This window comes from Ochotona princeps, chromosome 14 (genome assembly GCF_030435755.1).
Source record: "Ochotona princeps isolate mOchPri1 chromosome 14, mOchPri1.hap1, whole genome shotgun sequence".
Lineage (NCBI taxonomy): Eukaryota > Metazoa > Chordata > Mammalia > Lagomorpha > Ochotonidae > Ochotona > Ochotona princeps.
The window spans coordinates 3,837,525-3,852,059 of NC_080845.1; the positions used below are offsets into that span (position 1 = coordinate 3,837,525).

The 14,535-nt window shown below is 62.8% G+C and overlaps 2 protein-coding genes across 4 annotated transcripts; one reads left to right on the forward strand and one right to left on the reverse strand.

Annotated features, from left to right (window-relative positions):
• The first annotated feature begins 5,541 nt into the window (after positions 1-5,541).
• Positions 5,542-8,440, forward strand: ASB6 (ankyrin repeat and SOCS box containing 6). The gene is made up of 6 exons (XM_004593690.2): positions 5,542-5,709; positions 6,184-6,365; positions 6,822-6,928; positions 7,040-7,148; positions 7,477-7,563; positions 7,655-8,440. Exons 1-6 carry the CDS (start codon positions 5,597-5,599, stop codon positions 8,320-8,322), a joined length of 1,266 nt encoding a protein of 421 aa, XP_004593747.2. The 5' UTR covers positions 5,542-5,596; the 3' UTR covers positions 8,323-8,440.
• Positions 8,441-9,217: 777 nt separating this feature from the next.
• NTMT1 (N-terminal Xaa-Pro-Lys N-methyltransferase 1) lies at positions 9,218-11,563 on the reverse strand. Of its 3 annotated transcripts, none has more exons than XM_004593494.4 (3): positions 11,386-11,563; positions 10,678-10,930; positions 9,218-9,614 (listed from the first exon to the last, which is right to left on the reverse strand). In XM_004593494.4, the coding sequence occupies exons 1-3, from the start codon at positions 11,545-11,547 to the stop codon at positions 9,358-9,360; spliced, it is 672 nt and encodes a 223-aa protein (XP_004593551.1). In that variant the 5' UTR covers positions 11,548-11,563; the 3' UTR covers positions 9,218-9,357. The 3 variants fall into 3 exon arrangements, with proteins under 3 accessions (XP_004593551.1, XP_036352564.1, XP_058528330.1); XM_036496671.2 differs by having other exon boundaries at positions 11,451-11,525; XM_058672347.1 differs by having other exon boundaries at positions 11,378-11,517.
• Positions 11,564-14,535: the final 2,972 nt, after the last annotated feature.

Sequence of the window (14,535 nt, forward strand, 5' to 3'; positions counted from 1 at the left end):
CTGCTCCCCCTCACCACCCAGGGGACCCTAACAGACCACCTGCCCACAGCTTCCAGGTGTGCTGCCCAGACACGCCCGGCCTGGTGCGGTGTGCTGCTGGTGTGTTCTTGCTGAGGGCCGGATGGACAGGTGACTGGATGCCCCAGACCTGCAGAGAACGGTCACCTAGCTTGCGGCCCACCAGAGGAGAGGGTGTAAGGTTTGAGGGAGGGTCTCCCCCTGAGGGAGGGGCATTAAGCCTGCCCTGGTAGGATAAACAATGTTGAGCCAGAGAAAGGGGACTGGGTTGGGATGGCTGGCAGGGAACCTATAGCCCAGCCTGTTACCAGGGGCTGGGGAGCAGCCTTCAAAAACATGAACAAAGATAGGCACAGTGGCTCAATAGGCTAATCCTGCACCCTGGGGTGTCAGCATCCCATATGGTCACCCATTCATGTGCTTCCATCTGCTGGTTTACCCTCCAGATCCCTGCAACTTCTGGAGGCCCAAAGCCCAGAGCCAGGAGCTCCATCTGGATATCTCATGTGAGCAGGGTGCCCAGGGCAGGGACCCACTCGTTAGCACCATCACACTGCTCACCCCCCATAAGCTGGAGGTAGGGGCCGGAGCCACCGGCTGGACCCCAATATGTTGATGGGGCACTGCTAGTCCAGATGTCTACTCCAAGCTTTTTTTTCCCTATTTTTTTGCTTCAAATTTCCCTGTGCCTCAGTTTCCCCTCCATGCCAGAAAGCCCAGGGAACGTTTTCAAACTGCTGTGCATGCACCAAGGCCGGGGACATCCAGGACACCGAGTGTACCCCCTGGGCTGAGGCAGGTCACAGCGGGGATTAGGGGAGCCCTGGGCCCCCCTCATCATTCACTTAGTGCTGTGGCCCGTGAGATCCCCCCAACCCCGCTGGGGCTGGTGCAGGGCTGGACGTGGGCCACCCCAGGATGAGGGCTCCTCTGGAGGGGGTCTCGGCAGCGGGGGCCCCAGCAGGGCGTGGGAGCAGGTGCTTTTCCTGTAGGGAGAACAAAGACCACCCTGGAGGCTGCCCACCCAGACCTCCAGACCACACCCTTCCCTGGAAGCATCTTTTAGGCCTGAGCTCCGGAACTTGGGCAGAATGGGTGGGTGTGGGTATGCTGGGCGAGGAGATGGAACCAGTGGTAGGTGGCTCTGTCCCCTGGTGGTCCAAGCAAGACCACACTGGGACTTTCCAAGCCAGGAACACAAGCTGGTGTTGGGCCCGGGGCCCTGGAGGCTCCTCGCCCTGCAGGTGGTGAGAAGGAGCAGTGTCCCTGGCTCCTATATCAAGATCTATCCAGCTGCAGGGCCTGCTCCATCCCTGCTGGCCGCCCAGGGGTGGTGGGTCACCTTCACCGTCACAACCCGAGCCCCCTCCGCCTGGGACTTAGTCACAAGTGCTCCTGTCTCCATCCAGCCTGGCACTGGTGGGCATGGGGCACACAGCGGTCTGGTGACATCATCTCAGGTGACCGGGTGGTCGGGGGGAGGCCTGGATCAAACAGGGCAGGGCACCATGGGTGCTGGCTACCCAGGGGACTTGGGGTTTCTAGAATCTTCTGACACATGCTCTCCCAGGCTTAATGCTGCCCTCTTCCCCTTCTTTCCCGCCTGACTCCTCGGATCCCGGCTCAGGCTCCCAGCTCCCATGGTGGTTTCAGTCCCTGGGCTCTGTCTGCCCCGCTCACTCCTGTCCTGGTCTGCCAGGAATTCGCTCCCAGAGGACCCAAGGCTCCAAGCTGCACACGGTGGGAAAGCTGAGCGCGCAGAGCGAAGCAAAGAGCTCCAGGCTCACATATTGGTTCCAGATGTGGCCCCTGTCGCAGGCCTCGCCGGCAATTTAATTAAATTCCCCCAGCCAGCCAGCCAGCCAGCGGGGAGGGGCTCCTAATGATCAGATTTCCCGGCCCCTCCTTGGGCCAGCCTGACAGATGCCGACGGCCGCTTCCTGCCCAGGCCCTGCCAAGCAGGGGCCCGGGGCGGGCTGCGGGCTTCCTGGGGAGTACAGGCACCCCCTGCCCCCGCCCTGCTCACCCTCCACCCCCAGCCCTGCCCGCCCTCCTGAACCCGCCTTGGGCAGGCCCTGGCTGGGCCAGGCTGCCCTGAGAGCTAGCCTGTCAGGAGCCACAGGGGTGCCAGCCAGGGTCTCAGGGACCCTGCAGGGGCCAGCAGGGGACAGGGCAGGCATAGGCCTTCTGTCCTGTTGGGAGGTCCAGAGAGGGGCGCTGCAGGCCAGATCACAGGTTCTGTCAGCAGGGGAAGCAGGGCCCCCACCCATCCCGCGGGGCAGGCCCAAGCCAGGCGGCAGATCCTCCGCCATGTCTGGGCGGGGACTGAGGGTCTCCCAGGACCTCCTTGCCCTGCCCTGCTGGACCCCTGGGAAACGCAGGGGCCAGGCAGGGCCTTCCACATGGGCACAGACAGAGGTTACAAAGAGAAAGGCAGGGTCCCCCAGCATCTTCCCCTCTGAGGCTCTGCGTGGCTCACCAGGGGTGCTCCTCTGGGGCCCAGGCCCGTGAGCAGTGCTGGGATCCACAGCCAGGGTTTTGGGGTGCTATGGGGTGGGGTGCTGGGGCTGTGACAGCAGGGCCAGCAGGCCCCCAAGGGTGACCTCCAGGAACCTGTAGGGGTGATACTTGTCATCAAATAAAGGCCACCCCAGGGCTGGCTCCCAAGGCCTCCTGGGAGGCAGACTGGCGTCCGGGAAGTGCAAGGGTGGTGTGGAGGAGGAGCTGGAGACACCGACCCCGGGGCTGAGTCAGTGTGAGAGCTAGGGCCTGAGTGAGTGAGTATGTGCCCATGGGGACAGGAAGTGGGCAGTGTTCTGTGTGCAGGGAGGTCAGACCTGGCCCCACCCCACACTTCACCACCCCCCTCAACCCCACGGGATGGAGGGAGGGAGGGCAGATACACAGGTATACAGAGGTCAGAGTGGCCAGACCCAGTGTCCCAGGACGCACCTATTGGGGCCTTCCAGAAGGTTCCCTGTCTGTGTACGTGTGGGTACGCACACACACTCCCACAATGCAGGCATGCACTGTTTCTGCAGGGGGTCACATACCACCTACTCTTCTGTCGTCAGCTTTGCTGCGCGGCCATGGACAGTCCTGCTGGGTGGCCAGTCCCCCGGGCGCCTGTGGTCACTGCACAGTGAGGTGGGGCTTGGCAAGCTCATTGCTCTAAGTCACCTGCTCCTGTCTTTGGCCCATCTTCCTTTTCTTTTTTTTTTTTTTTTAAGATTTATTTATTTTTATTGCAAAGTCAGATATATATAGAGAGAAGAGACAGAGAGGAAGATCTTCCATTCGATGATTCACTCCTCAAGCGGCTGCAATGGCCGGAGCTGAGCCGAACTGAAGCTAGGAGCCAGGAACCTCATCTGGGTCTCCCACGCGGGTGCAGGGTCCCAAGGCTTTGGGCCGTCCTCGACTGCTTTCCCAGGCCATAGGCAGGGAGATGGATGGGAAGTGGGGCTGCCGGGATTAGAACCAGTGCCCATATGGGATCCTGGCGGATGCAAGGTGAGGACTTTAACCGCTAAGCTATCATGCCAGGCCCCTTCCTTTCAAGATTTATTTTTTATTTACTTGGAAAGCAGAGCCACAGCAGAGAGAGTGGTCTGCCATCTGCTGGTTCCCAGATGTCCTCAATACCGGGAGCTGGGCCTGGCCAAAGCCAGGAGCCAGGAGCCTCTTCTGGGTCTCCAACATGGGTGCAGGGTCCCAAGCACTTGGTTCATCCTCCTCTGCTTTCCCAGACACATTAGCAGGGAGCTGGACTGGAAGTGGAACAGCCAGGACTCCAACCGGCATCCATATGGGTTGCCAGCACTGTAGACAGAAGTATAAGTTGCTATACCACAATGCTGTCTCCCTGGTCTATCTCCCTAGAGTACTTTTACCTTCTTGTTGATTCTCGACAACTTTTTCTATATGGAAGTTCTTATCCTGTGTGCATTGGGTCAGCACAGTGACCCCCAAGCTCCCTGGGGAGTAGCAGGCAGGCACTGACCCCCAAGACCTGCGTCCTACAAAGGAAGTATGAAGTTGGGCTGCTGGCTGGGCCGGCCAGGCAGAGAGGGGTGAGGTAAGTACAAAAGGGAACAGGCTGATCACTAAAGTGGGGGTTCCATGTGACACAGCCCTTGTGGAAGGCGGATGGAGGAGATCGGGTAGCCCCGGGCACTGGTTAGGGGTCAGGGAGTCCCTGGAGGTGGGGGCTGGACAACACGCAGGCCACTCCGGCTGCTGCAGCCTCCACGCTCCCCCACAAACCCCGAGCTCCAGTGTACCCTGACCGTGAATGGCGGCAAACCCACCTCCTCGGGGGACTTGAGGTCAGTGTGCTCTGGTTCCCACAGGGGCGACCCTCAAGGCTGACCCTGGAATGGTCCTCTTGGACCCAAGAATAAGAGCCAGGTGGGCCTCGGGTCACAGGGGAGGAAACTGAGGGTGGTGTTTGGGGTCTCACCTAGGACATGCTCAAGCCCCTGCTCGTGTACCCGGAATGCAACGCAAGATGGGCAGGGTGCCCTGGTAACTCGATGGCTGGTGCCCCTTAGGAAGCGGCAGGGCCAGGGAACAGGGGCTGGGGCCGGGGAGGACAGCGGTGGGCAGAGCTGCAGCCAGGCATTCCAGCCCTCGCTTGGGTGGCCAGAAGCTGGCGGGGCAGGGAAAGACCTGTCTGTCCCTGATCTTGAACGTTCACTTTTTATCTTTCCTTAACAGAGAAATAGGGGTACAGCCCTAAACGCCTACGAACCTCCAAGTCCTCTGGGGTTCTGGCACCCACCTGCCCCCCACAGATGCGGGGCCAATGGTACTCCCATGTGACTGGAGGGAGGTGAGCCCTGGAAGTCGTGGGTGCTGGACACACTAGGACACACGTGCCTTCCTTAACAAGCTATCCTTTGACATGTGTTTGCCTCACAGGCTGTGAGGCACACAGTGTGGAACATGCTGTGATCAGACACATGTGCCTGGTGCAGCTCACTAAGGCTGGACACGTGTGCTTATCTTAACATGCTACCACCTGACATGTGTGCTGAACATGTATGACACATACTATCACCTGACATGTGTGCTTAACACACATCCCACACACTCTCAGGCAACCAGAGATGAGGAGGGTGGGACAGTAGAGTACAGAGGCTATCTGCCCCAGGGCAGGGTCCACGTCCCCGGGTGGAAGGTCCCAGCTGCAGGGTGGGGGGTCCAGGCTCGGCTTCCTTCCTGCGGGACCCCTCTCCCAACCCGGAGCTGAGCCCTGAACTATGCACCTATGTCACAGATAAGGAAAATTAAGAGCGGGGTCAGGGCGGCCGCGGCCACTCCGGGGGTGCCCCCCCAGCCCCGAACCCCCCAACTCGGCTAGGTCCGCTGCCGGGCCGCGGTCCTCCCGGCCCGCAGGGGGAGCCGGCGCCGCAGAGCACCAGTCCCCGCGCGGCGCGGAAGCGTGAAGCTCCTTGACTTCCGGCGCAGGGCAGAGGCTTTGGGGGGCGGCGGGACCGGGGGCAGTCGCGGGTATTTTGAGGGGTCGCAGCGGGGAGAGCGACAGCGTGGGCGGACAAGCAGCGCGGCCGCCGTCATGCCGTTCCTGCACGGCTTCCGCAGGATCATCTTCGAGTACCAGCCTCTGGTGGACGCCATCCTGGGCGCCCTGGGCATCCAGGACCCCGAGCGGCAGGAGCCCCCGGACGGGTAACGCGCCCCCTCGGTGGGCGGCCGGGGTCTGGAGTCCCCCCAGTGCTCCTCGAGCCGAGGCCGGCCGCCGGCGAGGCGGGGGACGGAGCCCGGGGGTGCGGGGTGGGCCGAGCCCCGCCCTGCGCCCTGCGCGCCGCCCTGCACCCTGCGCCCCGCCGCCCGGGGTCTGGCCTGCTCCCCCGGAGAGGCGGAGACTTTGAGGGGTTCGGTTTCTGGCGCCCTTCCCCACTCTCGTCGCTGAGTTTGCGTTCTGCACAGACGAGAGCGGGGCTCGCCGTCCGGAGTAAGGGGGGGTGGGACCCGCCTGGGGTTTGCAGGTGTCCCCGCAGGCCGACCGCCTGGAAGCGCTGTGGAGGGGACCTGGCGCAGCGGTGGCCCCGGTGGCTGGCCCCGATGACCACGGGGTCCTGCACCCGAGGCCGACCGGGAGCCCCTGGGGCGCTCAGGCTAACCCGCCCTGTCCCGCTGCAGGCCCAACGGCGCGGCCAGCGAGGAGGGTCGCCTGTGCGTCTTGACGGAGCTGCTGGCGCGCAAGGCACATTCTCCATTCTACCAGGAAGGCGTGAGCAACGCGCTGCTCAAGATGGCCGAGCTGGGGCTCACGCGGGCGGCCGACGTCCTCCTGCGGCACGGGGCCAACCTCAACTTCGAAGGTCGGTGGGCTGGGACCCCCCCGCCCCTGCCCTGCCCTGCCTGGGGTGGGGCGGGCAGCTGAGTCAGCAGAGCCCGCGCGGTGCTGGCACCGTACCCGGAGTCGGGGAGCGCATGTCTGGGCCACCTCCTCCTGAGCATCTTGCAAGGGGAGCTGATAAGCAGCTCGGGCAGTCAGGGTGTGCCAGGCTCCTGGAGTGCGCAGGTCTCCTGCCCCATCTGGGGAGACCTTGCTGAGGGTGGAACAACCCCCGGAGATGACCCTCTCTTAGCAGTTCTGAGTACCAAACCCCAGGCCACCTCCAGCCCTCCAGCACGTTGGGACTCCGGAAGGGAGCACAGCCTGGCAGCCCTGGCCTGCTAGTTCTGCTACCTGTGACAGAAGAGCTGGGGACGCGCCCTGGGCCAGGTGCCCGGCCCTCTGGGCTGCCTGACAGGGACTGCATCTGTGTCCACAGACCCGGTCACCTACTACACAGCCCTGCACATCGCTGTGCTGCGGAACCAGCCCGACATGGTGGAGCTGCTGGTGCGCCACGGCGCCAACATTAACCGCAGGGACCGGGTGAGGGCCACGGCCTCGGCCAGCCTGCCAAGGGGGTGGGGGCGGAAGGGCTGGGGGGCCCTCCCATCCGACCCCCTCCCGGCCAACCTGGCACGCTCCCTCCCCGTGCAGATCCATGAGAGTAGCCCCCTGGACCTGGCCAGCGAGGAGCCAGAGCGCCTGCCCTGCCTGCAGCGGCTGCTGCAACTGGGCGCTGATGTCAACGCAGCTGACAAGCACGGTGGGTACCTCCTGGATGGCCCACGCGGGGCCTCCGCCAGCCTCCTGCAGTCAGGGGCCGTGGACAGGTCATGTGGTCCTGGGCCAGAGCCAGCCCCAGGGGGGCTGTTGCGGGAGGAGGTCCTTGTAGGAACAGACCCAAACCAGGCCCCAGGCAGTGTCTGGGGACTGAGGGAACCCTTCCCTCTGCCCACCCCTGGCCTCCCAGGACAGCCAGAGCCACACACCCAGCCTGCCTGTTTTTGGTCCTGCTAGGGTCAGGTTACCCCCTAAAGGAAGGGGGTGTCAGGACGCCCTGGCTGCACCTCCTTACCCTGCACCCCTTCTAGGCAAGACCGCTCTGCTCCACGCACTGGCCAGCAGCGACGGGGTGCAGATCCATAACACTGAGAACATCCGGCTGCTGCTGGAGGGAGGTGAGGACCCCCCCATGCCTGCCCCCTGGGAGCCTCCCTGCTGGCCACGCTCCAAGGCCGCCTCCCACCTTCCGTCCCCCTCGCCCTGCAGGGGCCGACGTCAAGGCCACCACCAAGGACGGTGACACCGTGTTCACCTGTATCATCTTCCTGCTGGAGGAGACGGTGTGCGGGGACATAGAGGAGGCCCCCATGATCCAGCGCTTCTGCTTCCAAGTCACACAGCTACTGCTGGCCCACGGCGCCGACCCCAGCAGGTGCCCTGCCCACGAGGCCCTCACCTACGTCTGCCTCAAGAGCTTCCAGCTGCACTTCCCCCTGCTGCGCTTCCTGCTCGAGTCGGGCGCTGCCTACAACTGCTCTGTCCATGGACCGGCCTGCTGGTCGGGCTTCCACACAATCTTCGAGCGTCTCTGCTCCCACCCTGACTGCCCTGAGGACAACAGCCATGCTGATCTGCTGCGCAAGGCCGAGACTGTCCTGGACCTCATGGTGACCAACTCCCGGAAGCTCCAGCTGCCCGAGAACTTCGATGTCCACCCAGAGGGCAGCCTGGCAGGCAAGATCCAGGCCCTGCATGGCTCCCTGCGGCAGCTCGAGAGCTACCCCCCGCCCCTCAAGCACCTGTGCCGGGTGCACATCCGCCTGCACCTGCAGCCGTGGCCAGTGGACGCCAAGGTGCAGGCCCTGCCACTGCCGGACCGGCTCAAGTGGTACCTGGTCAGCGAGCACAGCGGCCCCACACAGGAGGATGCCTGACGGTCTAGGCTGCAGGAACCGGGCTGAGGTGGCTCCATGGGCATGGGACACCCGGGGTGGGCCCATGGATCTGGGAGAACACACTGAAGCCGGCTGGGAGCAGTCCCTTGCGCAGGAACACTGAAGCTGGGCCTTGGCTCCCCATCAGCGGCATTCACAAGTCGGGCTAGAGGGGACAGGGCTTTGCCCTAGAGGCCATGCCAGGCCCCCATGGTGGGAGGGGAGCACTCCACCTGCCTGCCTGAGGTCCCTGCTGGTGCCAGCAGGAAGCCAGGCACAGCCGGTAGGGGCACATACAGGTTTGCTCCATGAGCCAAGGCACTGAGACCACTGCAGGGTGCTGTGGCTGAAGCCAGGCTGTGAGCTGGTGGCAGCTCTGTGCCAAACTCAGTCCTTGGGGACCAGGCCTCCTGAAGTGTCTGAACGCAGCTGTGGGTGCCCAGCCACTTGAGTCACTACAGCTCTGCGATGCCTTCAGAACAGGCTAAAGTCACAATGCTTTATTTATATCATAAAATTAAATGCAATCTCTTGGCCTTAAGGGTTCTTGCATTAACATCTCTGCCCCTCTCCAAGTTCAACAAGAAAGGACTCAGCAGCCATGGGATAGGGGTGAGGAGGTAGCACCTGGGGCACCCCCATCCCTGCAAAGGAGGAACCCCCACAGGCAGGGGAGGTGGTCACCTCTCACCATGCAGGGCTGGGACTGCGGATGCGGTCCAGCTCTTCTGCCTGGGGTGACAACATCTTCCCCTGCTTAAGACACGGCTCTGGAGGACCTGGGCCTCTGGCACAATCAGCAGGTTCCCAGGCGGGGGGCCCTGGGGCCGTGAGTGCTGCACTGCCCACCCCACTTGGGCCGTGCCCACATACCCAGGGAAGAAGAGCCTGTGTCGGAGTGGACTCAGACAGCTGTATTTAGTGGCCTCCACACGCACAAGCCACCATCTGTTGTTGGCCATGTGGAGCCAGGCTCTCGGCCAGCTGCCAGCACTCCCGCCCTGGCTCCGGTCCCATGGGTCCTGCCACCCTGGCTCATCTCAGGGCAAAGCTATACACGTGGTAGATTTCGTCTGGCAGGTTCTCCTGCCTCTCCTCAGCCAGCAGGCTGAGGCCCGCGCTGCGGATGACCCCGCGCACCACGTCCAGGTCCCGACACACACTGCTGTCCACATCATCCAGGACCACGCCCTCCTGTGCCATGTTGTCCTTGATGACGATGATGCCGTTGGGGCGCAGGCCACGCTGGCAGCGCTGCAGGAACTCGGCCAGGTGCTGGTCTGTCAGGTGGCCTGGGGCGGCAGGGAGGGCTACAGTGAGTGGGGACCGAGCACTCCCCTGCCTGCCCACCATGGGGCACCCAGCATCCTGCACTAGGGGGAACACACCTTGGGATGCCTGCCCCGCCCCAGGCAGACTGTGGGTACACCAGCCATGCCTCCCTCACGGCCACCTGCACCTGCCCTGTCCCTTGAGTGAGCAGGGCATGCTGAGTGAGCTGCTGGCCCATGGGCAGAGGACAGGTCACCTAGCCACAGCTTAAAGTGCTCGCATCAGTCTGAAAAGCCCTGGGAAAGCATGGGTTTCCTTTTTTAAAAAATAAATTTACTTGAAAGTGAGTTACAGAGAAGGAGAGATACCTTCCATCTGCTGATTCACTCCCCAAATGGCTGCAATGGCAAGCATTGGGCCAGTCAAGCCAGGAGTTTCTTCTGGGTCTCCCATGTGAGTGCAGGGCCTCAAGCATTTGGCCCATGCTTTGCTGCTTTCCCAGGCAATTAGCAGGGAGCAGGATCAGAAATGGAGCAGCCAGGACCTGAGCCAGACGCCCAGGTGGGATGGCAGCACCACAGGTAGAGGCTTAGCCCACTACACCACACCCCTGGCCCTTACGTTTGCTGCTTCGAATGCAGTCAAGCAATTGGTCACTGCAGATTTCTTTACAACTGGGCCAGCACTGTATACAGCAAGTTAAGCCACTGCTTGCAGCATCAGCATCTTAAATGCTGGTTCAAGTCCCAGCTGCTCCACTTCCGGTCCAGCTCCCTGTTGATGCACCCAGGGAAGCAGTGAGGATGGCTCAGTGCCTGGATGCTGGTGGCTGCTGGCTTGAACCTGGCCCAGCCCCGGCTGCAGAGGGAGGTGGGGAATAAACCTGTTGGGGGAAGGCCTCTTACCTTCTGTCGGTCACTCTACCTTTCAGCTGAATCTCGTTTTTAACAGGGACCCCTAAGTGGGTGGCAATAGGCAGCCCCAAAGGCCTGGAGGAGCCTGACCTTGTGGGCAAAATCCCGCAGCCCCAGCATGGCAGAGCCCGCGGGGTTAGCCGCCCGTGTGCACAGCCGGGGACCTCACCTATGACCCACTGGATCCAGATGACATCATAGGAGCCAGGCTCGGGGCTGAAGTCCTGCAGGCCACAGCAGAAGTAGTTGCGCACACGCCTGCCCTCCTCCCCCAGGTAGGTTTTGGCCTTGGCCAGGAAGTCCTCCGTCACATCCACCATGTCCACCACGCGGAAGAGTGGCAGCAGCAGCCGCTTGGTGATCCGGCCAATGCCAGCGCCGCAGTCCAGGGCGTAGGATGTCCCCGTCTTGTTCGGGCCATCCTGCAACGCAGAGTGGGTAGTCTAGGAGGAGGGACCCGTCTCCCTGGGCGCTGGGCACCAGACTTGGCTGGAGCTCCGGGCATGGGACACTGCTTTTCTGGGCTGTGCTCTCGGACACAAAAGCCAGTTGTGTGTGATGGAACAGCTCCCGCAGGGGCCAGAGTTGGCTCTCACCCCTTAGACCCCAGGAGAATGGGTCGGGGGGCTGCCCCAAGCCCACAAAGCCGGGGTGCGTGTGTGTGAGCGAGGAGCGTGGGCAGTGGAAAGCAGGGCAAGGTGCCAAGGGCGGGCAGCCCGCACAAGGGCAAGCTGGACAGCCACAGAATGGCTTCATCCTGGCACCAAGGGCCCCAGCACCCCTCCCGCAAGCTCCTCAGGGTCTTGGTGGGAAGCACCTGCAGCTTTACTTGGCACAGACCCCCGCCCCCCAGGGAGAGCCCAGCACACCTGCCTACCCTCAGAAACCTCTGCAGGAACTTGCGCGAGCTGTTGATGTCAATGCTGGAGATGTGGCCGTAGCCCCCCAGCATGCCGTCCACCGTGGCGGGGATCTGCTTCCAATAGCTCTTGGCCTTTGAGTAGAACTGCTTCTCATCCTCAATCACCTCGCTCGTCATGTTGCCACCAGCCCTGTCTGCACCAGGGAGGAGGGAGAGTTGAGGCGGCTGGCCGGGCAGGTGCAGCCCACGGGGGAGGGGTTGGGCAAGCACGCCAGGGCTGCTCTGTGCACGCATCCATGCCCTGCCCTGCACCCCAAGCCCATCCCTGCAGGGAACAACGCCAGTTCTACCTGCATCCCTCAGGTCGCCACAGGAAGCCCACAGCGTGACCCTGTTGCATGGCGTCAACTCAGAGGACAGAGTGTAGGAAAGGGTCCCTAGCAGGCAGCTCTGGTCCTCCGCTGTGGGCACTGCAGCTGACCCTGGGCTCACACCACAGCCTGGCCCTCCAGTCGCCCGCGGTGCAGGGAGACGGCCAGAACAACCAGCAAGGTGCAGGAAGAGCGCCCCCTAGGGGCCACCGGCTGGCACAGGGTGAGAGTGAGCACAGCAGGCTGAGGCGGGGACAGGGGCTGCCCACATCACAGCTTCCGGTCCAGCTGACCATTAATGCACCGGGCAATCAGCAGGGGGTGACCCAAGCATGTGGGGCCCAGATCTGGCTGCTGTAGCACTCTGGAGGGTGGGCTGACAGATGGAAAACCTCTGTCCCTGCCTCTCCCTCCCGCAATCTGAGGGATGCTGAGGTCAGGTTCAGCACTGTGACTTCACCCTGAAGAGCCGTGAACTTGGGCTCTGTGCTTCTCACTTGCCCCATGGCCAGCCAGGAGCCTGAGGCAGGACCGCAGCCTACTCGTATAGGCTGGGGGTAGTGCTTCAGGGCCTCCCACCCCCAACAGGCTGGCCACGGCATCACACAGCAGAGCCACTCTGGCTACAGGGCCACCTCAGTGTTCTGGTCCCCAGAGAGCTGACAGTCAGGAGTGAGACAGGAAGATAAATGGAACCTACTCAAATGCCCAGCAGGAAAGTGAGGGCAGAGTGGGGTCCCACGGCGCTGAAGGGTCCTTTAACAGTGGTCAGGGTGGCAGCCAAGAAGGCCACTCGTGGGCTGCGTCCAAGGAACAGGGACACTGGGCTGGGGTGGGGGTGACTACTGAGGCAGGGTGAGCCTGGGTACAGCAGAGGCACTGGATGGTAGGGTCCAGCCCTATAGACTCAGGAAACCGAGGCCCCCAGTCTCCCCCCAGGGTCCAGGGCCAGGCCAGGGGGCATGCCACATTGTCACAGGACAAGCCACAGTGAGTTCCCAGTTAAGGCTCTCCAATCACTGGGTCACAATCAAGCCAGAGACCGTGCTCGCCCCGCTGGGGACACGGATAAGCTCACTGTCCTTGCGGGGCTCTCCCAAGTGGCCTCTGAGGGGCGCCCGGCCCAGCTACAGTGCCACCCACGGCACCCACGGCTGCTGGCTCCGGGATGTGTTCTACCAGATGTAGCAGCACCTCCCCACGTGTGCCTCCCAGCCTCATGGGAGCTCTGGGAGAACAAGGCCTGGACTGCCGGCCACAGTGTCCCGGGTGCTGGGTCCCCTCGAGTATATATCTCCCACCCATGTGGCCCAGGGCTGAATCAGAGGGCTGGGCCGTGGCGTCCTGGCCCCCCTTCCTAACACTGCTCGGGACTGCTGGAGCAGCCAAGCAGGAGGAGCCACCCACCAGGACCAGCCTCTAAAGCCAGCAAACCTTGGGCCTGGAATGTGGCCAGGCCCCACAGGAAGCAACGGGAAGCAGGAGAAAGGGCCTTGTGCAGGGACCAAGCCTGAGGTGGTGGGGGGCCCAAGAGTCCCCAGAGCCTGATGGCACCCCGGGAAACAGCAGGTGCACCTGGCCTGACAGCCCTGCCCCCTTCACAGCTGCTCAGCCACACCCACCTTTCCAGGGACAAAGGGACCTTCTGTCCCCCATAGCTCACCCCAACAGGGTCCAGGGCTGCTTGAGTTTCGCCCTTTCTCCATGACCAGGGAGAAGCTTGCTCCACCCCCTGTGGGTTCCTGAGGTACCTGTGGCTGCATCCAGGCAGGCGGGCAGCGGGGGCCTGGCTTGTAGGAGCTGCAGCCCCTGGCAGCAGCTGCCCACACCAGCATCCCAACACCAGGAGCATCAGTGACACACCCCTTAGAGGAATGAACTCTCGCTCCAATCACGGGGGTCTGCTGGCCGGGGCAGGGGACGCTACGATGGCTCCGTCAGGGGCACCCCAAGGCTGGACCCAGCCTGCCCACCTGCCTCGTGCCAAGACACCGCAGCAGCCCATGAACAGCATCAGGAACCACCTCTTCTGCCTGCACCACTCAGCCCTGCCCCCTCTGGGGTCTGTCCCTGCAGGCTTGCTCAGGCTCTCCAGGTCACAGACCCATAGACTGTTGGACATCCTCCTGTTGGGGTACAGCGTTGTTAGACCCCAGTTCTCTCCCAGGCAGCACTCCTGGTCACCCTGGGGGCAGGTGCACTGTCTGTGCCCATCCACACAGGACCTGAGTCCAGCCAGGCAGCTCAGGACGGGTGGCTGAACGCTCTTGCCCAGGAGCTCAGAGCGGCTACAGCCAGCTCCCTTCCCCGCCGCCCCCAGAAAACCCTACAGATGAAAACCCAACCATTTAAAAGCAGCCACAGCCGTTCCTGACAAGCTGTCTCACCTCCCCGAAAGGCTCACATGAGTCCTTTAAACGTCGAGCTGCCCTGAACAATCGGACAAGAAGTCCCCTGACACACGGTTGCTGGAAGACACTGGGGCAGCCTGTGCCATTCTGCCTGATTCCTGGCGGGGGTGGGAAGGAGGTAATGCCAGCACCGCAGAGGACAGGAGGACAGGCGCGGACACAGCTGTGGGGTACACACCACCCCGAGTCCATGGGCGGGAAACTCCGCTCTAAGGCAACAGCTCTTGCAGGTGGGGTCTGTAGGAGGTGAGCTGGCCCCTGGGGACCAGCACTGTAGTTCAACTGGCCAATCCTCCACCTCTAAGCACCAGGATCCCATATAGGAACTGGTTCATATCCTGGCTGCTCCACTTCCTGTCCAGCTCCCTGCTTGTGGCCTGGGA